At 37.4% G+C, this 21,374-nt stretch overlaps 1 protein-coding gene across 3 annotated transcripts in view; it reads left to right on the top strand.

Moving 5' to 3' along the window:
• The window catches only part of LOC149300753 (RNA-binding motif, single-stranded-interacting protein 3-like), a 280,512-nt gene that overhangs the window by 79,240 nt on the left and 179,898 nt on the right, over nucleotides 1-21,374 (top strand). For all 3 annotated transcript variants that reach the window (XM_089484828.1, XM_089484829.1, XM_089484827.1), the window contains exon 3: nucleotides 18,547-18,605. In XM_089484828.1, the coding sequence (XP_089340954.1) occupies nucleotides 18,547-18,605 (59 nt within the window). The remainder of the gene's footprint in view (nucleotides 1-18,546; nucleotides 18,606-21,374) is intronic.

The following is a 21,374-nucleotide window of genomic DNA, read 5'->3' as shown; positions in this document are numbered from 1 at the left end:
AATTGGCCGGGTTCAACAATGTCCCAATTAACACGGGGGGGAAGGATGGCCACACATCTAATTTCCAATTAGAAAAATGCACACGTACCAAATGGGGCCTTTTAGTTCCCCCCAAAAATGACAAACCCATGCATCACTGTACTCAGGAGATGTTGCTGAACACATATTGGGGTGTCGTGTGACAGCGGCATATACCAGGAGCTGTAAATTCATACATAAAGTAGGTGTGTGTGGGAAAAATACACACACAAAAATACTACTGCAAACTTTGAAAAAATGTTGGTGGTAAAATGTGTGCATGCAAAGAGTTAAAATACCAGCATTTAAAATACCCTGGGGTGTCTAGTTTTCAAAAATATATGGTTTTGTTGGGCACACTGAAATGGCCCGGCTCAAAGATGTACCAAATAGGGCATGGGCAGTGGATCCCCAAATGCCAAAGTTCAACATTGAAAATGCGCATGCCCCAAATGTGGCCCTTTTGCCCCCAAACAGCCAGGCAAAATCATTCATGTGAGGTATCGCTATACTCAGGATATGTTGCTAAACGCATATTGGGGTGTTTTATGATAGTGACATATACCAGAACCGGTTTATTCATACCTAAAGTAAAATGTGTGTGAAAAAACAAATGCAAAAAAAATTACTACCATAAAGTTTGACAAAGGCTGATGGTAGAATTAGTGCTTGGAAAGGGTTAAAATACCAGCATTTGGATCACCCTGGGCTGTCTAGTTTTCAAAAATATATGACTTGATAGGGTAAATTGCATTGGCCGACTTCAAAGATACCTGAAATGGCACAAGGGGGGAAGAATTACCAGATTTGGAAAAAATGGCTTTGAAATAGCAAAACGCTACCTGTACTTTTTGCCCCATAATGTGTAGAAAAAAGCAAAAAAACATAAAAACATTGGGTATTTCTAAACTCAGGACAAATAGTAGAATCTATTTAGCAGGTTTTTTTATTACCTTTTATAGATGAGTAAAAGATTTTTCAACTAAAAGTTAGAAACAGTCATTTTTTTCTAAATTTTTCACCATATTTTATACTTTTTTTTTAATAGTAAATAATATGATACAATCAAAACAATGTCATCTAAAGAAAGCCCTTCTTGTCCTGAAAAAAACAGTATCTAATGTGTGTGGGTTCAGTAAACGGGAAAGAAGAAAATTACAGCTAAACACGAGCAGCGCACAAATGTTAAAACGGCCATTGTCACGAAGGGTACAAAAAGTAAAATCAGCCTTTGTCACGAAGGGGTTAAGGAAGTTACAGAAAGAAAAGACACGATTGTGTCTTTTTTTTAAAAGGCAGCAGGCAATCTTCACCAGCCCTTATAATGATAAAGTACTTTAGTTCCTCACAAATACTTTTGACAAACACTCAGCTGTGTTTAGATTTATCAGATTGAAATGATTTTGTTCCTTGGCTCCCCTTAAGTGCTTTGAGGACTAGAACAAGCTACCTCCAGCAGCTGAGTGAATTTCTGGAGTCTGCTCTAAATTATGCATGACCATCTCTTCTCACACACAAGTTCTTACACGAGCATATCTAGTTACCACTCACCACGAAGACATCTGGATTATATGAGAAACCAAGAGGCATGATAGCATTTGTAGAAAAGGAGAACATGATTGACAGAACTGCTCTTGATAAATGACCCAATAAGTCCGAAGAAATACTTTTGAGCAAAGTCACATTCTGGATTGGCTATATTAATCGCACAATTATTTTACTTTGCACAAAATCTCCTGAAAAAACACAATTTATTGCACTGTTAAATCCAATATATTCAATATCAAATACAATCTCTCAATTTAACACCAATTTACTTAAGAAAATGTAGATTTTCTTGTAAAGTTACAACAATAAGGCCACATTTCCTAATATTGATTTAATGTAATAGACTTTAAGTTGCTTTCGGAGTGATCAATATTTATCTTTTATGTTTTATAAGAGGAATTATGATAGGAAAGCCAAGCGAGCAGCACTGATAGTTACTATAGAATCTGGTAAACTCTTCAAATTTTAATTAAAAAGACTGTAAAACAACACATTTACTCTGTTGATAATTATGATCAATGTACAATTTTGTGTAGTGAATACGTAAAGTAATGTTTAAAAAATATATGTATAATTAACAGAATAAGATGTATGTAGGAAATTCCATTTAAGATCATTGAGCTGCAGAAAAGACAAACATCAAACAAATAAATAAAAACTCTGATACCTTATAATGAGGAAAATTACTTTACCACAAAATGTTGTATTTGCTGTATGTATGTGTTCATCACCTTGATTCCAGCATGCTACTAGTAGTTTAGCGACTTCGTGTTCGTCTTCGTTTACAAAACTCCCTGGTCCCTTCAACAGGAAATCCGTAGGTGCGCCATCAGGAGTTAAGGGCCGTGCAAGCGACTCTATCGGTCATTCGTACGGACCTTTAACTCTTGGAGCGGGTAGACCAGTGGTCTCCCCCGGTCCGGCAGGATTTTAAAAGTCTGCACGAGCGACTCTATCGGACATTTAACCCCTGCTGGCGACCAATAGAGTCACTCACATGGACATTTAACATCTGACTGCGGAACTTGGCCTGGGGAGACCATGGTCTCCCCGCTCCAAGAGTTAAAGGTCCATACGAGCGACTCTAATTGTCGGGAACTTCTGGAGCAGGCCCAGGCTGAGTTTTGGCACCAGGATTTTAAAAGTCTGTCTGAGCAACTCTATTGGTTGCCAGCAGGGAGCTCGTCTTCCATCAACCAATGAAGTGCAGGTTAGAATCGCTCGTATGGACCATGGTCTCCCCAGGCCAAGTTCCGCTGTCAGACACTTTGTAGTTTGCCAGGAACTGCCTGATCCTGAGTGAAGAACAAGTCACTGTCCTAGACTGTTGTAGGTTGTAGGCTTGTTAATTATTGACAATCCTACTCTCCTGATTCCCTCAGCCTTTGGAGAGTTGTCATATCCTCCTGCACTCAACGCACCTATCCCCAAAACCTCAAGCTTTTCCTATCACAATGCCACAATTTTCCTAGTCTGGAACTGTTAAAAGTGTTGTACTGTATGTCATGATTACTGTTGCTCCTTTGTATTTTGGATGAACGACGGTTTCCAATGTACTGTTTATATTATTGATACCCCAAAAATGCAATCGCTGTATATGCTTAGTTGAGCAGTTTTGCAGCTTGCCTTATATATAATGTATGTTCTATTTTTGAATAAACTCAACCAAGCAGTTCCACTGTGAAGCTTTTATCACAAATATATTTGCAGTGAACACCAGTTTAAATGTGTGAAGATGTAACTAGGATTAGAGATCATATACCTGTATCTAATGTGGCAGTTCTTCTTTAACAAAAATAACCTAATCCAAGCCATCCTGTTGCAATCACACAACACTTAATTCATTCAGAAATAATATTTTCTTTATATTTTTTTACTGCACTATTATGTTTCTACACTTTATTTTTCTTCTGAAATAACAAATGGCATTGACATACCTAATACATAATATTTTGTTTTCTTGAGTTACTTTTTTGTTTCTTGAGTACAATCTAATTATGTTTAAAATAGCAAATTAGTTCTGTAGACATAAGAACAATTTAAATCCACATTCTGTTATTATTTTTGCTAATCTTTAACATGGGAAGATTGATCAAATCATTATTGCAGTTCCGCTCTAGTGTACCAACAATTTATGTGTTAATCAATATGGGAAAGTCTTAAAAGATTATAAAGACATCAAAACCCAGAGTGTCACTGTTTGTGGATCTTGAAGCTTAATCTATGAAGCACTTCGTACATTTACAAATATTCGGATACTGCAATAATACTTTAAATGATACCAGAAAACAACTCATGGTCCCTTTGCATGTTGTCTCCCATGCAATTTTGCAGATTCCCCTATAAGTGATTGCCCCTTTCTCCACCCTCAGCTATTTTAGCAGATGCAAAACCAGGGAATGGTACAGCAGCAATGGTTTATTCCACTGAGCAGTAATAGACAAAAGACAGTACCGTACAGCAATCTGGGGTCTTGGGTAAGGGCGCATCAGCAAAGTCCATAAGAAAGCCAAGGTCAAAGTCCATATAATCCAAAAAACGAGTATCCAGCAATAAGGTATGGGGAATACATAAAGGGACTTGAACAAACAAGCAATGATGGACTAGTGCTGGGGGTTTAAATAGCCAAAAATTGGCTCCTCCCCCCTAACCCCAGAGACCCTCCTCCTCCAATAGTACATGGTTAGTGGTTAACTGTCCGTCACCGCTTGTCCACGCCCCTTGTCCTCCTGCATCATCGGACCCAGGACATGCCCCCCGCCCTCAGCAATGCGCCAGCACTCGCCCTACGCTGTGCCCGTTGCACTAGAGGCTGGGGATGTGTGTGTCCCCGCCGCGTGAAGACCCTTGAAGACGGTGGGGAGACGAGGTAGGTCCCTGACACTAATCAATGACATTAATCATTGGACCATGGAAGTGGAAGGCAGCAGGACTGCAGCTTCTATTATTTGAAGGATGCATATTAAGTATACATGCCTCATTACTGGGGGTGCCAGGGTCTGTCAACTACCCTTTTTAGACATGAGAAACTATTTAAAGGTTATGTTCTACCTACTCTGCTGAATTTAACAAATTCATAACAAACTACAGCATTGAAAAGATAATTCCTGCCCACCTCTTTCCAGAAAAACAAAATATTGCACTATATTTCATACCTTTTGCAGTGAACTCTTAATTGTCGTGTGGAAAATACCTTTAAGGGGTGAAATGTTGTTGATTGCTTCAATATTTTATATATTAATATTTAAACTGTAGCAATACTGCAAACTCCTGGCAACATGAGCCCAAAGGAGAGTGATGTATTGTCCAGGTCCGTCCACAATGTATGCCCTTTGGTGTGGCTTCCTGTCACATGCTGGTCAATGTAGCCCAGTTTAGAAATCAGTATGCAATCAGTAATTACATATTTTTTTTTAAAAAAACAAAACATTAAAAGTGTAATAAAATAAAAAAACAAAAAACCCCAGTGATCACCATAACACTGTAAGTTCCAGGAAAATTTAAAAACAATGTCCAAAAAATATATAAAAAATAAAAAACAAATAAAATGTTTATAGTTAAAACCAAGTCTTAAAATTGACATCTTCCCAAAAATCCTGGCATGGGAAATTGAATTGCCTGGCTTAAAAGATGTAGGACATAGACATAGGATGATCGGATGTCAAAATTCCAAATTAAAAAATGCACCCCTCCCCCAACTGTGGGCTTTTGGGCTTTTAACCCACAAACAACGGAAAAGAAAACCTATGCATAGGTAGTATCACTGTATCCAGGAGATGTTGCTGAACACATATTGGTGTGTTGTTTTAAAGTTTATTTTGTCACAGCATGCTTTATTTGCTGAGAAATGAAGAGAGCTCTAGAAAGTATTCCTTGCTTATTAGTTTATTTAATTAACTGATTTATTTATGTGGGCCTTGAATTTCAATTTAACATAGTGTTTAGTTTATACCCTTTATTAGGCCAACATAGAAAAAGGCGTAGAGTCACATAACTTTTTGGGGCCTAATATGTCTGTTATTCAGATGGAACCAGCACAAGAAAGATATTCAAAGTTAGAAAACTTAGTTCTGAAAAATTAAATCTGTAATATTTACAGATAATTGCATTAAATTAGGACTGAATTAGGATTTTGTTTTCTGTGTTTTGAGGAATAAGAGAAGGCTCCTGTCTCAATTGTTTATTGTTTTCTGTACACATTAAATTAGAGGCAGATGAAATCTACATGAAGATAAAGCAGCTGCGGAAATACCAGTAATGCAGCTTAATCTCACTTTATTAGATTTTTTATACAACATAAATACTGATTTAAGGCAACAAGGCTTTGCCTCTGATACTTACATACATTGTGCAACATTAGAAGGTGTCACAAATAACACGATGCATGTAGACATGTTGCACGATGTCCAGCCATATGGTATACCATTATTGTATTATAACATATATAACTCACATTACATCTGAGATCAAATGCCTTCCATACATATTTAGACATACTGTAAGATGTGTTTGTAGAGAGCCCTCAGAGCATAGGTGAGTCTAACCAAAAAAAAGTGAAAGAGTTCTTCTTAAAATGATGTCCGGTTAATTGAGATGAACTTTAGTATAATTCTTACAGCAAATGTTTTTCAATAAACTTAAGACTTTTAATGACACAGCTTACTATTTATGTGTAAATATGAATGCTTTCTCACAATTTATATTAACTTACTTTGTAAGTACTTTAGTATGAAAATGTAAACGTGAACCTATATTTAGAAGAAGTTGGAACTTCAGAGATGAAGCACAACTTTCTATCTGTAGTCCCATTTTCAAAACAGGGACCACAAGCGCTATAGCAAGACATGATGCGTTTCTCAAGTTGGCGGAGTTGGGGTTTCCATGAGGGTCTGTGTAGGTACTGCATTCAACCATGCAAGTCAATGGAGTCCATTTTAGTAAAATATCTGAAAAAGAAAAATTGTTAAAAAATGAACTAAAATATGATAAAAAAATATGGTATCCAGTGACATCACCATCAAAATGTCCAAAAATATAAAAAAATAAAAAATATATTTTTACAAGCATGTCCTAAAACTCGTGCTGTATCTTCCCAAAAACTCTGACACGGAAAGAGTTAAAATACTAGCATTTGAAATACCCACGGGGTGTATAGTTTAAAAAAGTTTATGGTTTGATGGGGTCAATTTGATTTGGCCGGGTTCAAAGATGTCCAAAACAAGACACTCCAAAATGTGGCCTTTTAGCCCCCAAACAACTCGACAAACCCATATATGAGTGATATCACTGTACTTGGGAGATATTGCTAAATAGTTATTGGGGTGTTGTTTGGAAGTTGTGCTAAAGGCTGCTGGTATAATTAGTGAGTTGAAAGAGTTAAAATACTTTCATATAAAACACCGTGGGTAAATTGAATTGGCTAGCATGAAAGATGCCCAAATAGAACATGGTGGCTGAATGACAAGATGTCAAATTCCAAATTGGAAAAATGAATTGTGCATGTTCAAAATGTGGCCTTTTACTTCCTAAACAACCTGGCAAGTGACATATACCAGCATATAGTATACTACTACACAATTTGACAAAGGCTGGTGTTAGAATTAGTGTATGGAAAGTATTAAAATATCTGCATTTGAAATAATTCCCCTTCTTTTTGATATGAGATCCTGTTTTCATCTGCTTAGTTATTGTATGACTTACTGTTATTGAATATTAACCCTACGTTTACAAATTAAAAACATGCTTGCAAATACTTTTTGTTAAGTAACAAAATTAATTTCACAGTGAGGTGGGGCTGGGCAATAGAGGCTCTTAATATAAGACATTCTAGTTGGGCATCATTGGATTTGTAGTTTTACAACCCCTCTGTGTCCCATTAGAACTTAAAACCCAATAGAAAGAAGTAGAAAAAAAAGTACAGAAAAAGATTTATCAAAGAAAAAACATCTTTTAATTCCATGGGGACTTAGCAACCATAATGCCCCTTTTGTACTAAATTTGCTTCATTTTTTTGGCAGTAAGACCTTGACCATGTAAAGCCTGGGAATAAGGAAGTGGTTTGATTATCATGTACCAAGATCTCACCACAATTGTAAAATAACTGTACTTTTTCTGCAGTGGATTTCTCAAAGTATAATTTATATTGCTCACTTTACTTAACATTAACTAAGAACTCCACAGTTAAACCACAAATCCAGGGAAAAGTTCAACTTACAGAGATGGAAAAAGGGAACAATAACAGAACTCTGAAGAAATGGGCTAAATGATTTTAATTACTAGCAGCAATCATTATAAACGGCAACATACTTTATCACTGGTCTAAGTGTGGTATCTCTTTCTCAGGATATCAGAAGGCACATTTTGGTCCAACAACAAAATGTGGATGGTGCCATCAGATCAACTCATGCTCTCTACTCCATCCCATCTTCACCTCTTTGTCAGCACAAACAGTACCCAATTCATTCATTTTTCTTACCACTGTTGGTAAATTCTGCATGCATACAAAATAATATCCACTTTATTAAAGCGTGATATTACCTAAAAGGCTAACCACAATAATTTCTAGCATCGCTCAAGTTCAATGTGCTACTAAAATAAGACTAGTTTCAGTGCACCAAGACACAAAGGGGCTAATGGCACTAAATATTTATTATTAGGGTCCATCCAGTGGTGCAGTAAGACACTTTGGGGACCCCTAGCAAAAAAAAGGAAAGCAGTTTACCTGAGTATTGGCTTTTTTTCCAGTCAGGAATCCCGTTACCTGAGAGGTTACCTGACCCAACAGTTACTGCTGTCACTCTAGAGATCTTAAACACCAGTTTTGACAATTTATTGCAGGAAACGGAAAAAACAAAACATTATAAACAACTCATCTGAGCTCAAGAGAGAGATAAAAAAAGAGATAAACATACTGTTAAGTAGATTGCAAGCTATTGAAGAGAAAGGAGCTGATCTAGAAACTAAACTTCAAACTCTGAAAGATGCAAATAGAGAATTTGAGATGAAGCTTCTCTGGAAGTCAAATGGAGCGATGTTGAAGACCATCCAAGAAGAATTAATCGTATAAGAAATGTACCAGAACAGGATATCTCAGGCCAAATTGAAAGATTTCCTAATCGATCTATTCAAGCAGATGGACCTTCAATCCGATAGGCACTCAGAAATTATGGAAAGATTTCACAGACTGCAAACCCAAAGAACATTTCCGAGGATATACCTAGGGATGTTAAAGTCTGTTTCCACTCATTCTTGCTATGATTTATGGAAATGTTGGCTCTATTAAAAGATTAGAGAAGATATTAGATAATATCTGATCTGACCATATTATGCTTTTGTTACAACTAAAAAAGGTGAGGCACTCTTCACAAGAACTACTTGGAGACTGAATAATATCTTGTTACACAACAAGGAAAATATTGAGTACATCAGTAGAATGGCTGATGGCCTAAACAGGAGTTATATGAAAAGATTTTAATAATGTTCCAGAAGTTCCAAAACCAACTTAACCAATCAAAGTAGAACATGTAATTGCTATGTCACCAACTAATTACTATTGCTTAGCCCGCCACTATGTCAAAGTACCCTCATTTTGGTGAGTCCTATCTCATCCTAACATGGCTCTTGTGCTAACTATGGAGCTGAATAAGTGGGCCTGCACTGCCTTGTAAGCCACTGAGACTCTCTTGCAATTTAAAGTGTCCTCTGGACACCATTAAAGGTACAGTTGTATGGTAGATGACATACTTAACCATAAGATCTGATCAGAACCTTCAAATATACACACAAAATATAAAATGGATCCCAGATAAGTTATCTAGAAAACTAGAATGCATAATGGATGTAGGGAACTAGGTGCAGTATTAACTGCCTTTTTAGTGAGTGACATATATATATATATATATATATATATATATTCTGAAAGAAATCACGTAATTAATGTGGGATTCACCAATAGCAGATTGCCAATGCCATGGTAGGTTACACCAAACATCGTAAATTGCAATAAATGATAAGTAGAATGATAACATTTTGTAATGATTAAATGGAATAAAAGCACTTAATGAGTTTGGCCATTGTTTCTGACAACCACTGTGTAGGTAAAATCAAGCATAAGTTTACACAGATAATGTGAACGTTGTCTTATGCTATGGTCATTTACAGTGCTTTGCTTACAATATGAGGGAGAGGGAGTTCTCCTTCTTAATTAGATTCTTTAATGATGTTCTTAAGTCAAATAGATAGAATTTGCTTATTAGTCAAGCTTTAAGCATTCAGTGAAACTGTGCTGCACTCATTACTTATAATCCCCTATTGACCTGTTATTAAGAACAGTATGTAATTGTAAAATGGAAATGTTCCTAAACTGATACAGAAGCACAAGTAATTTAGCGTCATGTATTCTGCAGATCTGTTCTCAAGTTACTCTGTTTTAATGAAGGAAAATTAGCATTTTTTAACTCATTGGCTGGGTTAAGAATAAAAAAAATACTTTTAATGTTAAAATAAACAGTAATATTATTATTTAGATTGTAAGCTTGCGAGCAGGGCTCTCTCCACCAAATGTATCGGTTTGTCTTAGTCTGCCAATTCTTGTCTTGTCATATCCCTTGAATTTATGTATTGTATTAAGCGCTGCATAAACTGTTGGCGCTATATAAATAAAGGATAATAATAATAATAATAATTTAAAATATTATTTTTTTCAATCAGTTTAAAATATATTTTTTTGTTTCACAATACATTTACATGGTACTACAGTGGTAAACATTGATTTGACAAGTGTTATGTCCAGATTAATCTGAGACTGATTGAGAACGCATGCAAATTATGGTCTCCAGAAATTACAACAGAGATAGTATCAAAAAGGCAACAAAGCTGATAAAATCTTGACTAATAAACTTAAAAAGGGTTGAATGAATAATAAGGGTACAAAACTTTTTGAAGGGGCTAAAACAGCTATGACACCAGAAGAAATTGGTCTGATCCACAATAATTACTATGACACCTTCTATAATTTATTCTCTAGAATACCGAGACTACATATTCCAGTATTTAAATAATACTAACATCCCAAAAATTCCAAATTCCCAGAAAACATTTCCTGAGCAATCAAATCACATTGGAGTAAATAGAATAGGTTATTAATAGGTTAACTAAATATAAAACACCAGTAAACAGTAATAAAACGATTAGTTAATTTTTTTCTCTTACTATAAAATACAAAATAAAAAAAAAGCAAGAAAAGTACACTGGAAGTACGACAAAAGAATTCCATAGTGGCAAGGAAGGCCGGACTAGGTACTTTAGGACCAGCTGCTACTAAGTGACATATGTGTGGCCACCAGGTGGGTATGTAAGACCCCCATGCTACACTCTTACACTCATGCAGATTGTGGCCACATGTATCCAGCCCATGGCCACACATTAAAGACAGAAAATTAAGATGACGCCATCTGGCATCAGTCCACCGGGAACTTACCAGGTTTGCCATATGGCCAGTCCAGGCCTAGTAAGTACAGTATTTTTAATAAAGAATAATTTACCATATTTAACCACAGAGAATGTTAAACAGACTGCCACTGAGTGTGTGCAAGAAGTATGCTTCCAGCTTGCTCGTCCTGCAAGCCTAACTCCAATAACTAAAGAACTGGAGTCCATCCATAATGGGCTTCAATATGCATTAAACAATACAAAAAAATAAATTGGGACTAGGCTATTCCTTTAATTATGCAAGCACAATTTGTGCCTCTTCACTGGTGATAACTGCATGAAAACAATGTTACTGCTCAACTTGTTACAATGTTGCAAAGTTAAGTAGAAGATTGTTTCACTAATTATATAGATTCATGCAACATTGTAGCAATTAGAGCAAAACAATTCTTTACATGTTTTCACCACTGAACATTGACAGAATTCTGCTAACATGAAGCTCAGAAGACAATTAAGAATAGACTATTTTGGTGAACACAGTAACAATTGTGTGAAAATAAACCTTTAAATGCTGGCACAGAATAAAAAAAGTAGTTTATTAATAATCTCTGTAATACATTAATTAATTAAGTCTATAAATTTCTACATGTGAATTTTGATCATCTACAAAATCTGACCAAAATATACAGACCCCATTAAATCTCTTATATGCATATGTTTCAATTAGCTTTAATTATAGTATTTCTTAGTAGCTGCTATCTAGTTTATACGCTTGAGGATTTGATTTTATACAGGTCATTGAATCGCAAGCCATGTGTTATTCACCTCTGTTAAAACCAATTAAGAAGTGTCATTGATTTGGCCCAGTATGTGCACAAACAGAATCTTGACCCCTTGAGCGGGGCTGGTTAACTATGACTTGGGATATTAATTGCCTCATGCAGGATTTAAATGGTGGTTGAAATAGTAAAGGCTTGTTAGTTTTTACATTACGGCATACTGTATGTAGACTTAATTACTCCACCAAATCATTACATTTCTTTCCCACAACTTGATTTCTATGAATATATATCATATAGTGTTATAAACAATAAGAAACTGTCTAAATAAAGAAACAATAAAAAAAAAATGTACATAAATTACATGTTACAATTTAAAATCGTAGAAATCTTGAACATCCTATGAGAGTCATTAGAATATTTGGAATTCAAAACTTTATGGATCCTTTTCAAGTGGTTGAAATGAATTTATAGCATTGAACAAACAAGTCCATGAAACAGGTCTCTAAATACTGTCTCTAATACTGTTTTAGTATGCTTTTGTCAGTTTTCCTGAACATATTGTCTGACATTCCTTATCTAGTAGTCCCACTTTTAATTGGCCATTGCTCAAACCCCATGGTCTCTGGACAAATGTTGCTGGCTGACTCCCCCCTTGTTACTAACCTGCCATCAAGCCATGCCAACCCGTCCTTGCCAGTGCCCATTGTACATCATATTCTAGCCAACAGCACGCCAGTTCCAGTTGCAAAATAAAGAGTTTTTAATGTGTATACAACCAAGATATTGTTTTGCAATGTCATGTCACACAACTTATAAAATTGGATTGCGTTACTAAGGATATCATACCTTACTGCTATTTGACATATTTATTTACTAGTATATATCAAACCTATCATTAATATACATATGTGCTTATTGCCAAAGTAATTTGGTTCAAGTTCTGAATTATGGATCAAGTGGTGACTTTAATTTTCCATCTACATCCCTAATATAGACATCTATACACATAGCAATATTTTATCAGATTGCATTGGGTTAAAGATGATAATGCCATGTGACCATGTGAGTAGAGTGCATGTGCCATTTATTTAGTATTTTTCATCTGCAACCAAATAATTAGTTGGTACAAAGCCCATAATAACCCTATGGAGTCAGTTCCGGTTGGTGAACAACCAGATTTATTGCTCTAAGCAATCATTTTATCATTTTTTATTTTAGCAAGCGCAGTGGTCTAAAAAAAACAGTACCGGAAAAAGAACACAAGATCAGAACCTTAAGGGTGCAGTAAAGTAGTCAAGGATTTGTAAGAACCTGTGTTTCTGCAAACCAATAGGGTTCCACCCTACTTGCTTACTCACCCAGAAGCTGCCTTATGGTATCTTGCATCCCCTAGTTTCTGTATGCATTTATGTAGGGATTACTTATTTAAGGATAAAGAGTTGGACAGAATATGGGATGAGTATAGAGTATGGATGAAGATTGCCATCACTGCTCAAAACACAGAAGGAAGGTCTTTCAGTTAATAAACAAATATACTGTTCCAGCAACTCTGCATTAAACTCAGACATGGAAACATATTATATAAAAAGTACCCAGACCTTCTACCATATTAAACAAGGGTAGACACAGGTAGAAGAAGCTGATGACTAGTGTAGATACATTGGAGCAAAAGGTGAGGAGGTCTTTGACTCAAGTATAATTATATTTGCTTTGTAGCTTTATTATAGGTTTAATGTATAGGTATAAATACACAAATCAAACCAGTGTATTTCCCCCCTACTTACTGGAAAGTTTACTTACACAAGTAGAGAGTACCTCTACTTTATATGATGCAGCTCAGTTAGTGAGTCATGATACTTTGCCTCGGTCTTGCATATTATTATTATTATAATTATTTATTGTTTTATATAGCGCCAGCAAATTCCGTTGTACAATGGGGTTGCATAGTAGTTGTCTCATAAAAAAACTTGAGTAGAGGATTCTTCTACTACTATCAGAATAATATTTGACTAGGGACCCTGGTCTTGTTTCCATAACACCCATTGGAAGTGTGCAATTAATAAGAAACCTAATAGGTTCCTATGATGATAAAGAAGTGTGTAAAACTTTACATCAGCATCACACTTAAAGCTGGCAAAGAAGGAAAGAATGTTCTTGGAACATACAGTATCTCTATTCAGCAATCACAGGCATGATATATTTGGAAAAATGCAGACAATAAAGCTACAATAAGCTGTGCATTTGTGTGGATTATGTATTCAATGAAGTTTAAATTGCAAATAATTAACCCGATGAAAGAAGCAACTTTGGGCAAATAACCGTGATATTGTGATTGGAGAAACGTAGATGTTTATCACTGATAATACTTGGATACGATGTTGCCAGCTCTATTGATACTGTTTGTTTAAAAAAAGTTTGATGAGCTACTGTTGGTTTAGAAAACAGTATTTTTTCGTAGTCCTTCCTCTGACAATGCATTGTATATCAAGCTCCACAGAAATGAACTTCATCTGTAGGCCTTGTAGAAGGAGACTCACAAAAGCAATCACTAAGAAGTTGGAAGGAAATGAAATAAGATTACTTTGTTTTCATGGCACATACAAAGCTACGTGTGCGGCATTTATAGAAGCCGGACTGCAAATTTATTTTCCATTTTTTTTCTTCTCTAAAGTTTTGGAAATTGCACAGTACTATTTCTTAAAGAAGGAAGTCCAAAGCATTATATGAAACAGATATATGAACAAAACCCCCCATAATCACAGTACAATATTTTACTTCTCCGATATTACTATTTAGGAAGGACAGTCGCCCAAAGGGACCCAAATTCCTCTATTCTTCCTAACCTCCGCGTCCTTTTATTGTACGAGTGAAGTGTTTGCTCAGTATGGTGCTCTTGAGAGCTAAAAGTCACAATATTAATGCAAACAACTCAGAATTTTTGCATGAATTATATTGTGAATAATATTTATTTATTATTCTTATGAGGTCCTGTCTCAGTTATATAAATAGGTAATCAATAGGACACATAAAACATTTTATTAAAGCCCTGCTCTCTCACCATGCTGCTAACTTCACTCCTAACACAGAAGTATACCTCTTTGTCATTTGAAATATTTTGGAGATATGCAGTATATTTTCCTTTGTTGCTTAGACACATATATACAGCAAATATTTATAAACTTGATAGTGCCACACTGATTCTGGGCTCTTTAGAAATGTACATTACTTGTTATGAGGCCAGAATGTCCATAAAAAGAAGTGTAGAATAACCTATGCTTTCAAGACATCGGGGATTCCTGCATGTTCTAAGAAATAAAAACAGATAAAGTTGGAAATCAGGCATTATAACTACTGAAACAAAAATACCAGCCTTTGGTTTATTTTTGTGTTAGTTATTACACTAAGGTTACAACGTCACAATGTAACAACTCAGATAAAAATAATATAATGTCTTGAGGATACGTAAGCTTCTATAATAATTGGTTCACGTGACGCCACACACATTTTATGTGAATTACCGAAACAATAAATGTGGCAGACTTAGAATGTGTTTGCATACAGCTATTGTTCAGGGTTCCCTTTAGAGATAAAATGGTACTAAGGAGTCCGGTGAGACAAAAGAGTTTGTACCTGCTACGTGATTTAGTGGTCTGGTGTGTTATAGAACATAACTTTGAGTAGCACACCTTTCCAGTTGTATATTACTGACTACATTCTTCACCACTAGACCCGTATATTCAGGTGTATTACAGAAACAAGTCAATGAATTACATTTAAGTGTCAATAACTAGTGATAGCGGTAAGATTTTTTAAAAGTTAAAAAGTAGAAAAAAAAATGTGTCTATCATCTAGGTTCCTAAAAGATTTATACATATTAATATAACTTTGATAACCATAATATAGAAAATTAACTCTACAACCTATAAAATGCACCCCTTGGCTTTCTGAGTACGATGATAATTGTAACTTGTATGGGAAAAAATGCTTACTGCTTCCTACTGCCTTATTGACTGCTCTTCTGCGTCAACATCGTCTTGTTGTTACTATTAATTCTGCTTTCCTCTTATATTACAATCAGACCCCAACCCCTGACTCTTGAGTATAAAGAAAACCATATTTCTGAGCTTAGCTGCTTCAGAGATCTAAATGAACTTGCTAATATCTCCCCTTGGCGGCAGCATCCACATCTTAGTTCATGTTCAACTAATTCATTAATTGCGTACTAGGTGCTACTGCCAGACCCAACAGCCTCAATGTTCAAAAAGCATATCTGCTCCAATATGAAAATTCATTAATTCACACAAATCCCTTTATACCAATAAATGACAGAGCAATGGAAATATTTTCTTCTACAATAAAAGATATATATAGCTGAAATATGTTCCCATTTAACAAAACTGTACTTACAGCAGGGCTTGACAAATTTGTTGTGAATCTAGGCGCCAGCTAAAAAAGTTATGAGCCAGGAATTTTTTAAAACTAACTTCCAGGTCAGTTGATTTTATTTTTTTTAACTCTTTCAATGCTGATGTTCCATTGGAGCACAGCATTGACTGATATTTAGTCCCCACAAGCTTTTGGGGACAAATGTTAACCCCTGCAATGCCACGAATGTGTCGTACACAATTGTGGCATTGAAGGGGTTAACGCTGCACTGTCGCTGTCATGGAGCGATTGGGCAGCAGGGGAGGGTTGGGGCTGGTCTCCACACTCATGTGGAGACCGAAGAACCCTCTCCCCTGTCCCTGAAGCTGCCTCTGACAGCTGGGATGCAATTGCTGGTCTATAGGCCAGCCATTGCAGGGGGAGTCTCTTTGATGACTTCTGTAGGCTTTCATGCCTACAGGAGTCATCAAAGAGCTTGTGGGGGCTCATTTTTGCTGTTGCTGGTCTGCCTGGGCTTCCAGGCAGACCACCAGCAGCAGAGCCCCTTGCAAAACGGGAATTAACCCCTAAATGCCGCGATCGCAACATTGAAGGGGTTAACGCTGCACTGTCGCTCTCATGGAGCGATCAGGCAGCAGGGGGGTGTTGTGTCAGGTCCCCACACTTGTGTGGGGACCCAATCAACACACAACCCCCTTCCCTGAAGCTGCCTGTGGCAGCTGAAAACACGATTGCTGGTTTTCCTGCAACCGCGTTTTCAGCCTACAGGATCACTCCGTGGGAGTGATCTCAGGCTCGGGGGCGGGCTCTGAGTGGCTGTGCTGGTCTGCCCAGACTCCTGGGCAGACAGCAGCAGCGCCCCCGCGTGGTGACGCAGGGGCAATTTTTTGTAGATGTAAGAGGGTGACAAACACCTAGGCGCCCTGACTTACAGTATGAAATTTGGACAACCTTCAGAAATACCATAAGAAGATCCTGAAAGGAGAATTAAAATTGAGCTTTAGGATGATGGAGAGGGTCAACTTGTGGCAAAAAAGCATTTACCCTGCGGGGTCCTATGTTGTGATATAGGCCTTATTTACTAATGTTTTAATAAACAGACCTCCAACAATTCACATTCCACTAAATCTTTTTTTTTAATTTAATTTTTGGTCTACCTTCTAATTCAAACTTATTTTGCGCACACTCATTTTAAAATACTAGAAAAACTAGAAAATAAGTGATACCTCTGTCATGAATGTCATGTCTATGATACTATTTTAAATAGCTGCTTTGGGTCGTGTCGTCTTCTTATATTTCAGAAGGAAATAATTAATTTTGAAAAAGTGCATAAACATTTGGGTTGGATACCTGAAACAGCCAAGTGAAAATAAGAGAATAAGCTTGCTTTACTCGTCCCTGTCTCATCTCTAAATTAGCGGAGCTTTAAAACTTGTAAACTTTAATAGTGGCTGCGGCTCAACTGCTGGCAAGCAACGCCACTGGCCGTGGCACAAATGCATGCTCAACACTGTGCTTGCATGCGCAGGCATAGGGAGAGTGCACCAACGCATTTTCTTCTAGTATCTGTATCACAGGACATCACTTTGTTGACAATGTCCCTTTAAAATATAGCTTGAATCTGATAAATAAAAAAATATTAAACTGCATGCCGGAAATTTCTCCAAAACGAAACACACAGACATAAATCGCTAATAAATATTACCATTGTTGTAATAAGCAAACTGTACTTTAAAAAATATTTGAGAAAAACGAAACCCAGACGCGATTTAGAATGTTTGCCAACATTTCTTACACTGGTGTTTAGTTCTATAAGGGACATGTGTTTAAAAATACTGTTAATTTAAAGAATGTGCCTTTATGTAACCTTGTGAGCGTCACCTGAGATAACCTGAACAGAACTCTCCCTCCTCCCCATTGACTGGGACAGGATAAAAGCAAATTACTGCGTGAACTATTTGGATGCCTGCCCATGCACGCATGGGATGTAGCGTATTGGCATGAACTTTATGTTACCAAGTCAACTCTACTCCACTATTATGACAAAATACTACAAGCCTTAAAGTGATTAAAGAGAGAAGTTTAAACCTTTTAGTTTCAGGCTGACCTGTAAAACTTTGAGGACCCTCCTCAACAACCATGTACTCCTGATAAGTAAGCCAAAAAAAATCCTTGGTAGATCAGCTAGATCTCAAAAGACCTGTGAAATACAATGTGCAATGGCTCATTCACCCTCTGCTACCCAAGGGGTTAAAAAATATTTCATCCACTTCTGTTTATTCTGTTCTTGTAAAATGACTAGGAGATTCAGTTTTCATATTGCACTTTAAAAATGAAGATGGATGGATGGAAAATAATTGTTTTTCGTTGTTTTTTTTTCTAGGTATGGAAAAATTGTTTCTACTAAGGCAATTCTTGACAAAAACACAAATCAATGCAAAGGTATGTAAAACACTTCCCTTTGAGTCTGCAGCCTGCATGCAGTGTGCATGAAAGAGCAATCTGTTCTGGATTAAGTTTTTGATGATTGTAAAAATGTTTCACTCTCCATTGTATCTCCAGGCATTTCTTGGCATTTGACCAATGCGTTAATAAAAGGCCATTTTGGTTGCAATCATACAATGTATGTATATAGATAGATAGATAGATAGATAGATCGATCTATATATACATACAAATACATGGATTTAGCATTAATAAATTCAGCTATAAGTGAATACCGTATTTGCTCGATTATAAGACGAGGTTTTTTTCTGAGCAAATGCTCTGAAAAATACCCCTCGTCTTCTAATCGGGGTCGTCTTCTATTTGAGGTCTGATTATGAGACTAAGATCCAGATCCCCCGCACCGCTGCAGGGGACCTGGATCCTCCTGTCTCCCCCCACACACACTTACCGGTGCTTCCTGCTGTATTGCCGGGGCAGCGGGTTGACGTCTACGCGATCCGCGTAGACAACGTCCGCTGCAGCCGGAAGGAGGTGTGGCTAGCAGCGGGGGTTGTCTGCGTCCGTCGCGCAAACCTTCCCCGACTGTCAGAGATCAGAGTTCCCCGCACCGGTGCGGGGAACTCTGATCTCTGACAGCCGGGGAAAGTATACGCGACGGACGGATACAAACCCCCGCTGCCAACTCCACCTCCTTCCGGCTGCAGCAGAAGGCGACGTCAACCCGCTGCCCCGGCTGGAAGCACCGGTAAGAGAGGGCTGAGAGGGGAGGGGAGGGGAGAGTGTGTGTGTGTGTGTGTGTGTGTTAGTTAAATGGGGGTATAGGGTGTGTGTGTGTGTGTGTGTGTGTGTTAAATGGGGGCATAGGGCATTTCTGGAGTGGCGTTAAGGGGGCATTTAATAGAGCACTCTGCCTCCTGAAATGCCTTATACACCTATATGCCACTCTGCCCCATAATATGCATTTTAACCCCCTAAATGCCAGAGTGGCATATAGGGGTATAAGGCATTTCTGGAGGCAGAGTGCTCTATACAATGCCTTTTAACTCCCTTAATGCCACTCTGCCTCCTGAAATGCCTTATACCTCCCTATATGCCACTCTGCCCCATAATATGCATTTTAACCCCCTAAATGCCAGAATGGGATATAGGGGTATAAGGCATTTCTGGAGGCAGAGTGGCATATAGGGGTATAAGGCATTTCTGGAGGCAGAGTGGCACATAGGGGGTCAAAAGGCATACCATGGGGCACAGTGGCATATAGAGGGTTAAAAGGCATATCATGGGCCACAGTGCCATATTGGAGTGGCAAGCCTGGGGGCAGATGTGCGTAACTGGGGGACAGGTTGGAAAATACAAGAAATAAAAACAAAAAAAATATTTTTCTCAATCATAGCTTTTATTAAAAAAAATAGTTTACATGAATTAACATTTACTGGTAAAACTTTTTTCCTTTAGGGTCGTCTTATATTCAGGCTTTTTCTTTTTTTCCTAAGTTAATATTCAGATTTTGGGGGGTCGTCTTATAATCAGGGTCGTCTTATAATCGAGCAAATACAGTAATATAATAATATTTACTTTTTCCAATTGATTTCTGTTTGGTTAGCTTAAGTGCACTTTGAAACCAGACAAATGTGTCTTTGAAAGTGTCCATGAACAGTTCTCTCATCAATGTGCATATACAGTATGTTAATGCTTCTGATTAAGTTGAAAAGTTTATAGTAAACATCTGGAATAGACCTGTACTGTTGATTGTATATTTCCATTTCTCATCATGAAAGCTGGTTCTCTGTGAAAAGGGTTCCTTGGGGCTTAGTTCTTGGGCCTCTACTCTTCTTCATCTATACCAACTTACTTGGACAAATCATATCTTCCTTTGGTTCTAATACCACCTATAGTCAGATGATAATCTATTTATCTTCTCCCTACCTTTCACCCTCTCTTCTAACCCTCCTCACCGACTGGAATTGCATCTTGTACTGTATGTGGTCCAGAAGCTTAACATCTCAAAGACTGAGTTTATGGTTATCCCTTCATCCCCTTTGTTCACAACTCCTGACATCTCTATCACTGTTGATAACTCCATCATCTAACCAACTGACCAAGTTTGCTGCTTTGGTGTCACACTTGAGTCTGCTCTTGTCTTAACCCCTCACATCTAGTCCCTCACCAAGTCCTGTCGCCTTTACCTGAAAAACATCTCCTGAATCTGACCATTCCTCACACAAGACGCAGCCAGAAAATTAATCCACCCGCTTGTGATATCCCATCTGGATTATTACAACTCCCTATTTACTAGTCTCCCTCTCTTCCGCCTTTCACCAATCCAGTCCATCCTCAACACTGCAGCTAGACTATTCTTTGTCTATCACTGTTCCTCATCTGGTGCCCCACTTTACCAATGGTCCATTGGCTCCTATCCAATTACACCCCTAACAACCCTTTTTGTTCCTCTAACAACCTGTGTCGCTCTTCCACTATGATTACCTCTTCCTAGACCCGCGTTCAAAATTTTGCCCATGCTGTACCCTTTCTCTGGCATTCCCTGCCTTGTTCCGTCAGACTTTCTCCTTTGCACGTGACAAAAGCTCTCTGAAATCCCACTTTTTTTAAGAAGCTTACAACCTTTCAGCCAGCATCCTAATAAAGCCATCTAAACGAAGAACAGCTTCTTCAGATCATCCTGACTCAAGCTAGAGCAAGGCCCTCTTCTTCTCTTGTGCCCGTTCGTTATTGTTTGTGATTTTATAGTATTCTACTGACTCT

This window comes from Sceloporus occidentalis, unplaced genomic scaffold, assembly GCF_023333645.1.
Source record: "Sceloporus occidentalis isolate IW3139 unplaced genomic scaffold, rSceOcc1.0.p SCAF_23, whole genome shotgun sequence".
NCBI classification, from domain to species: Eukaryota; Metazoa; Chordata; class Lepidosauria; order Squamata; family Phrynosomatidae; genus Sceloporus; species Sceloporus occidentalis.
The sequence above is the reverse complement of the archived record's forward strand: the minus strand, read 5'-3'. Positions and strand labels throughout refer to the sequence as shown.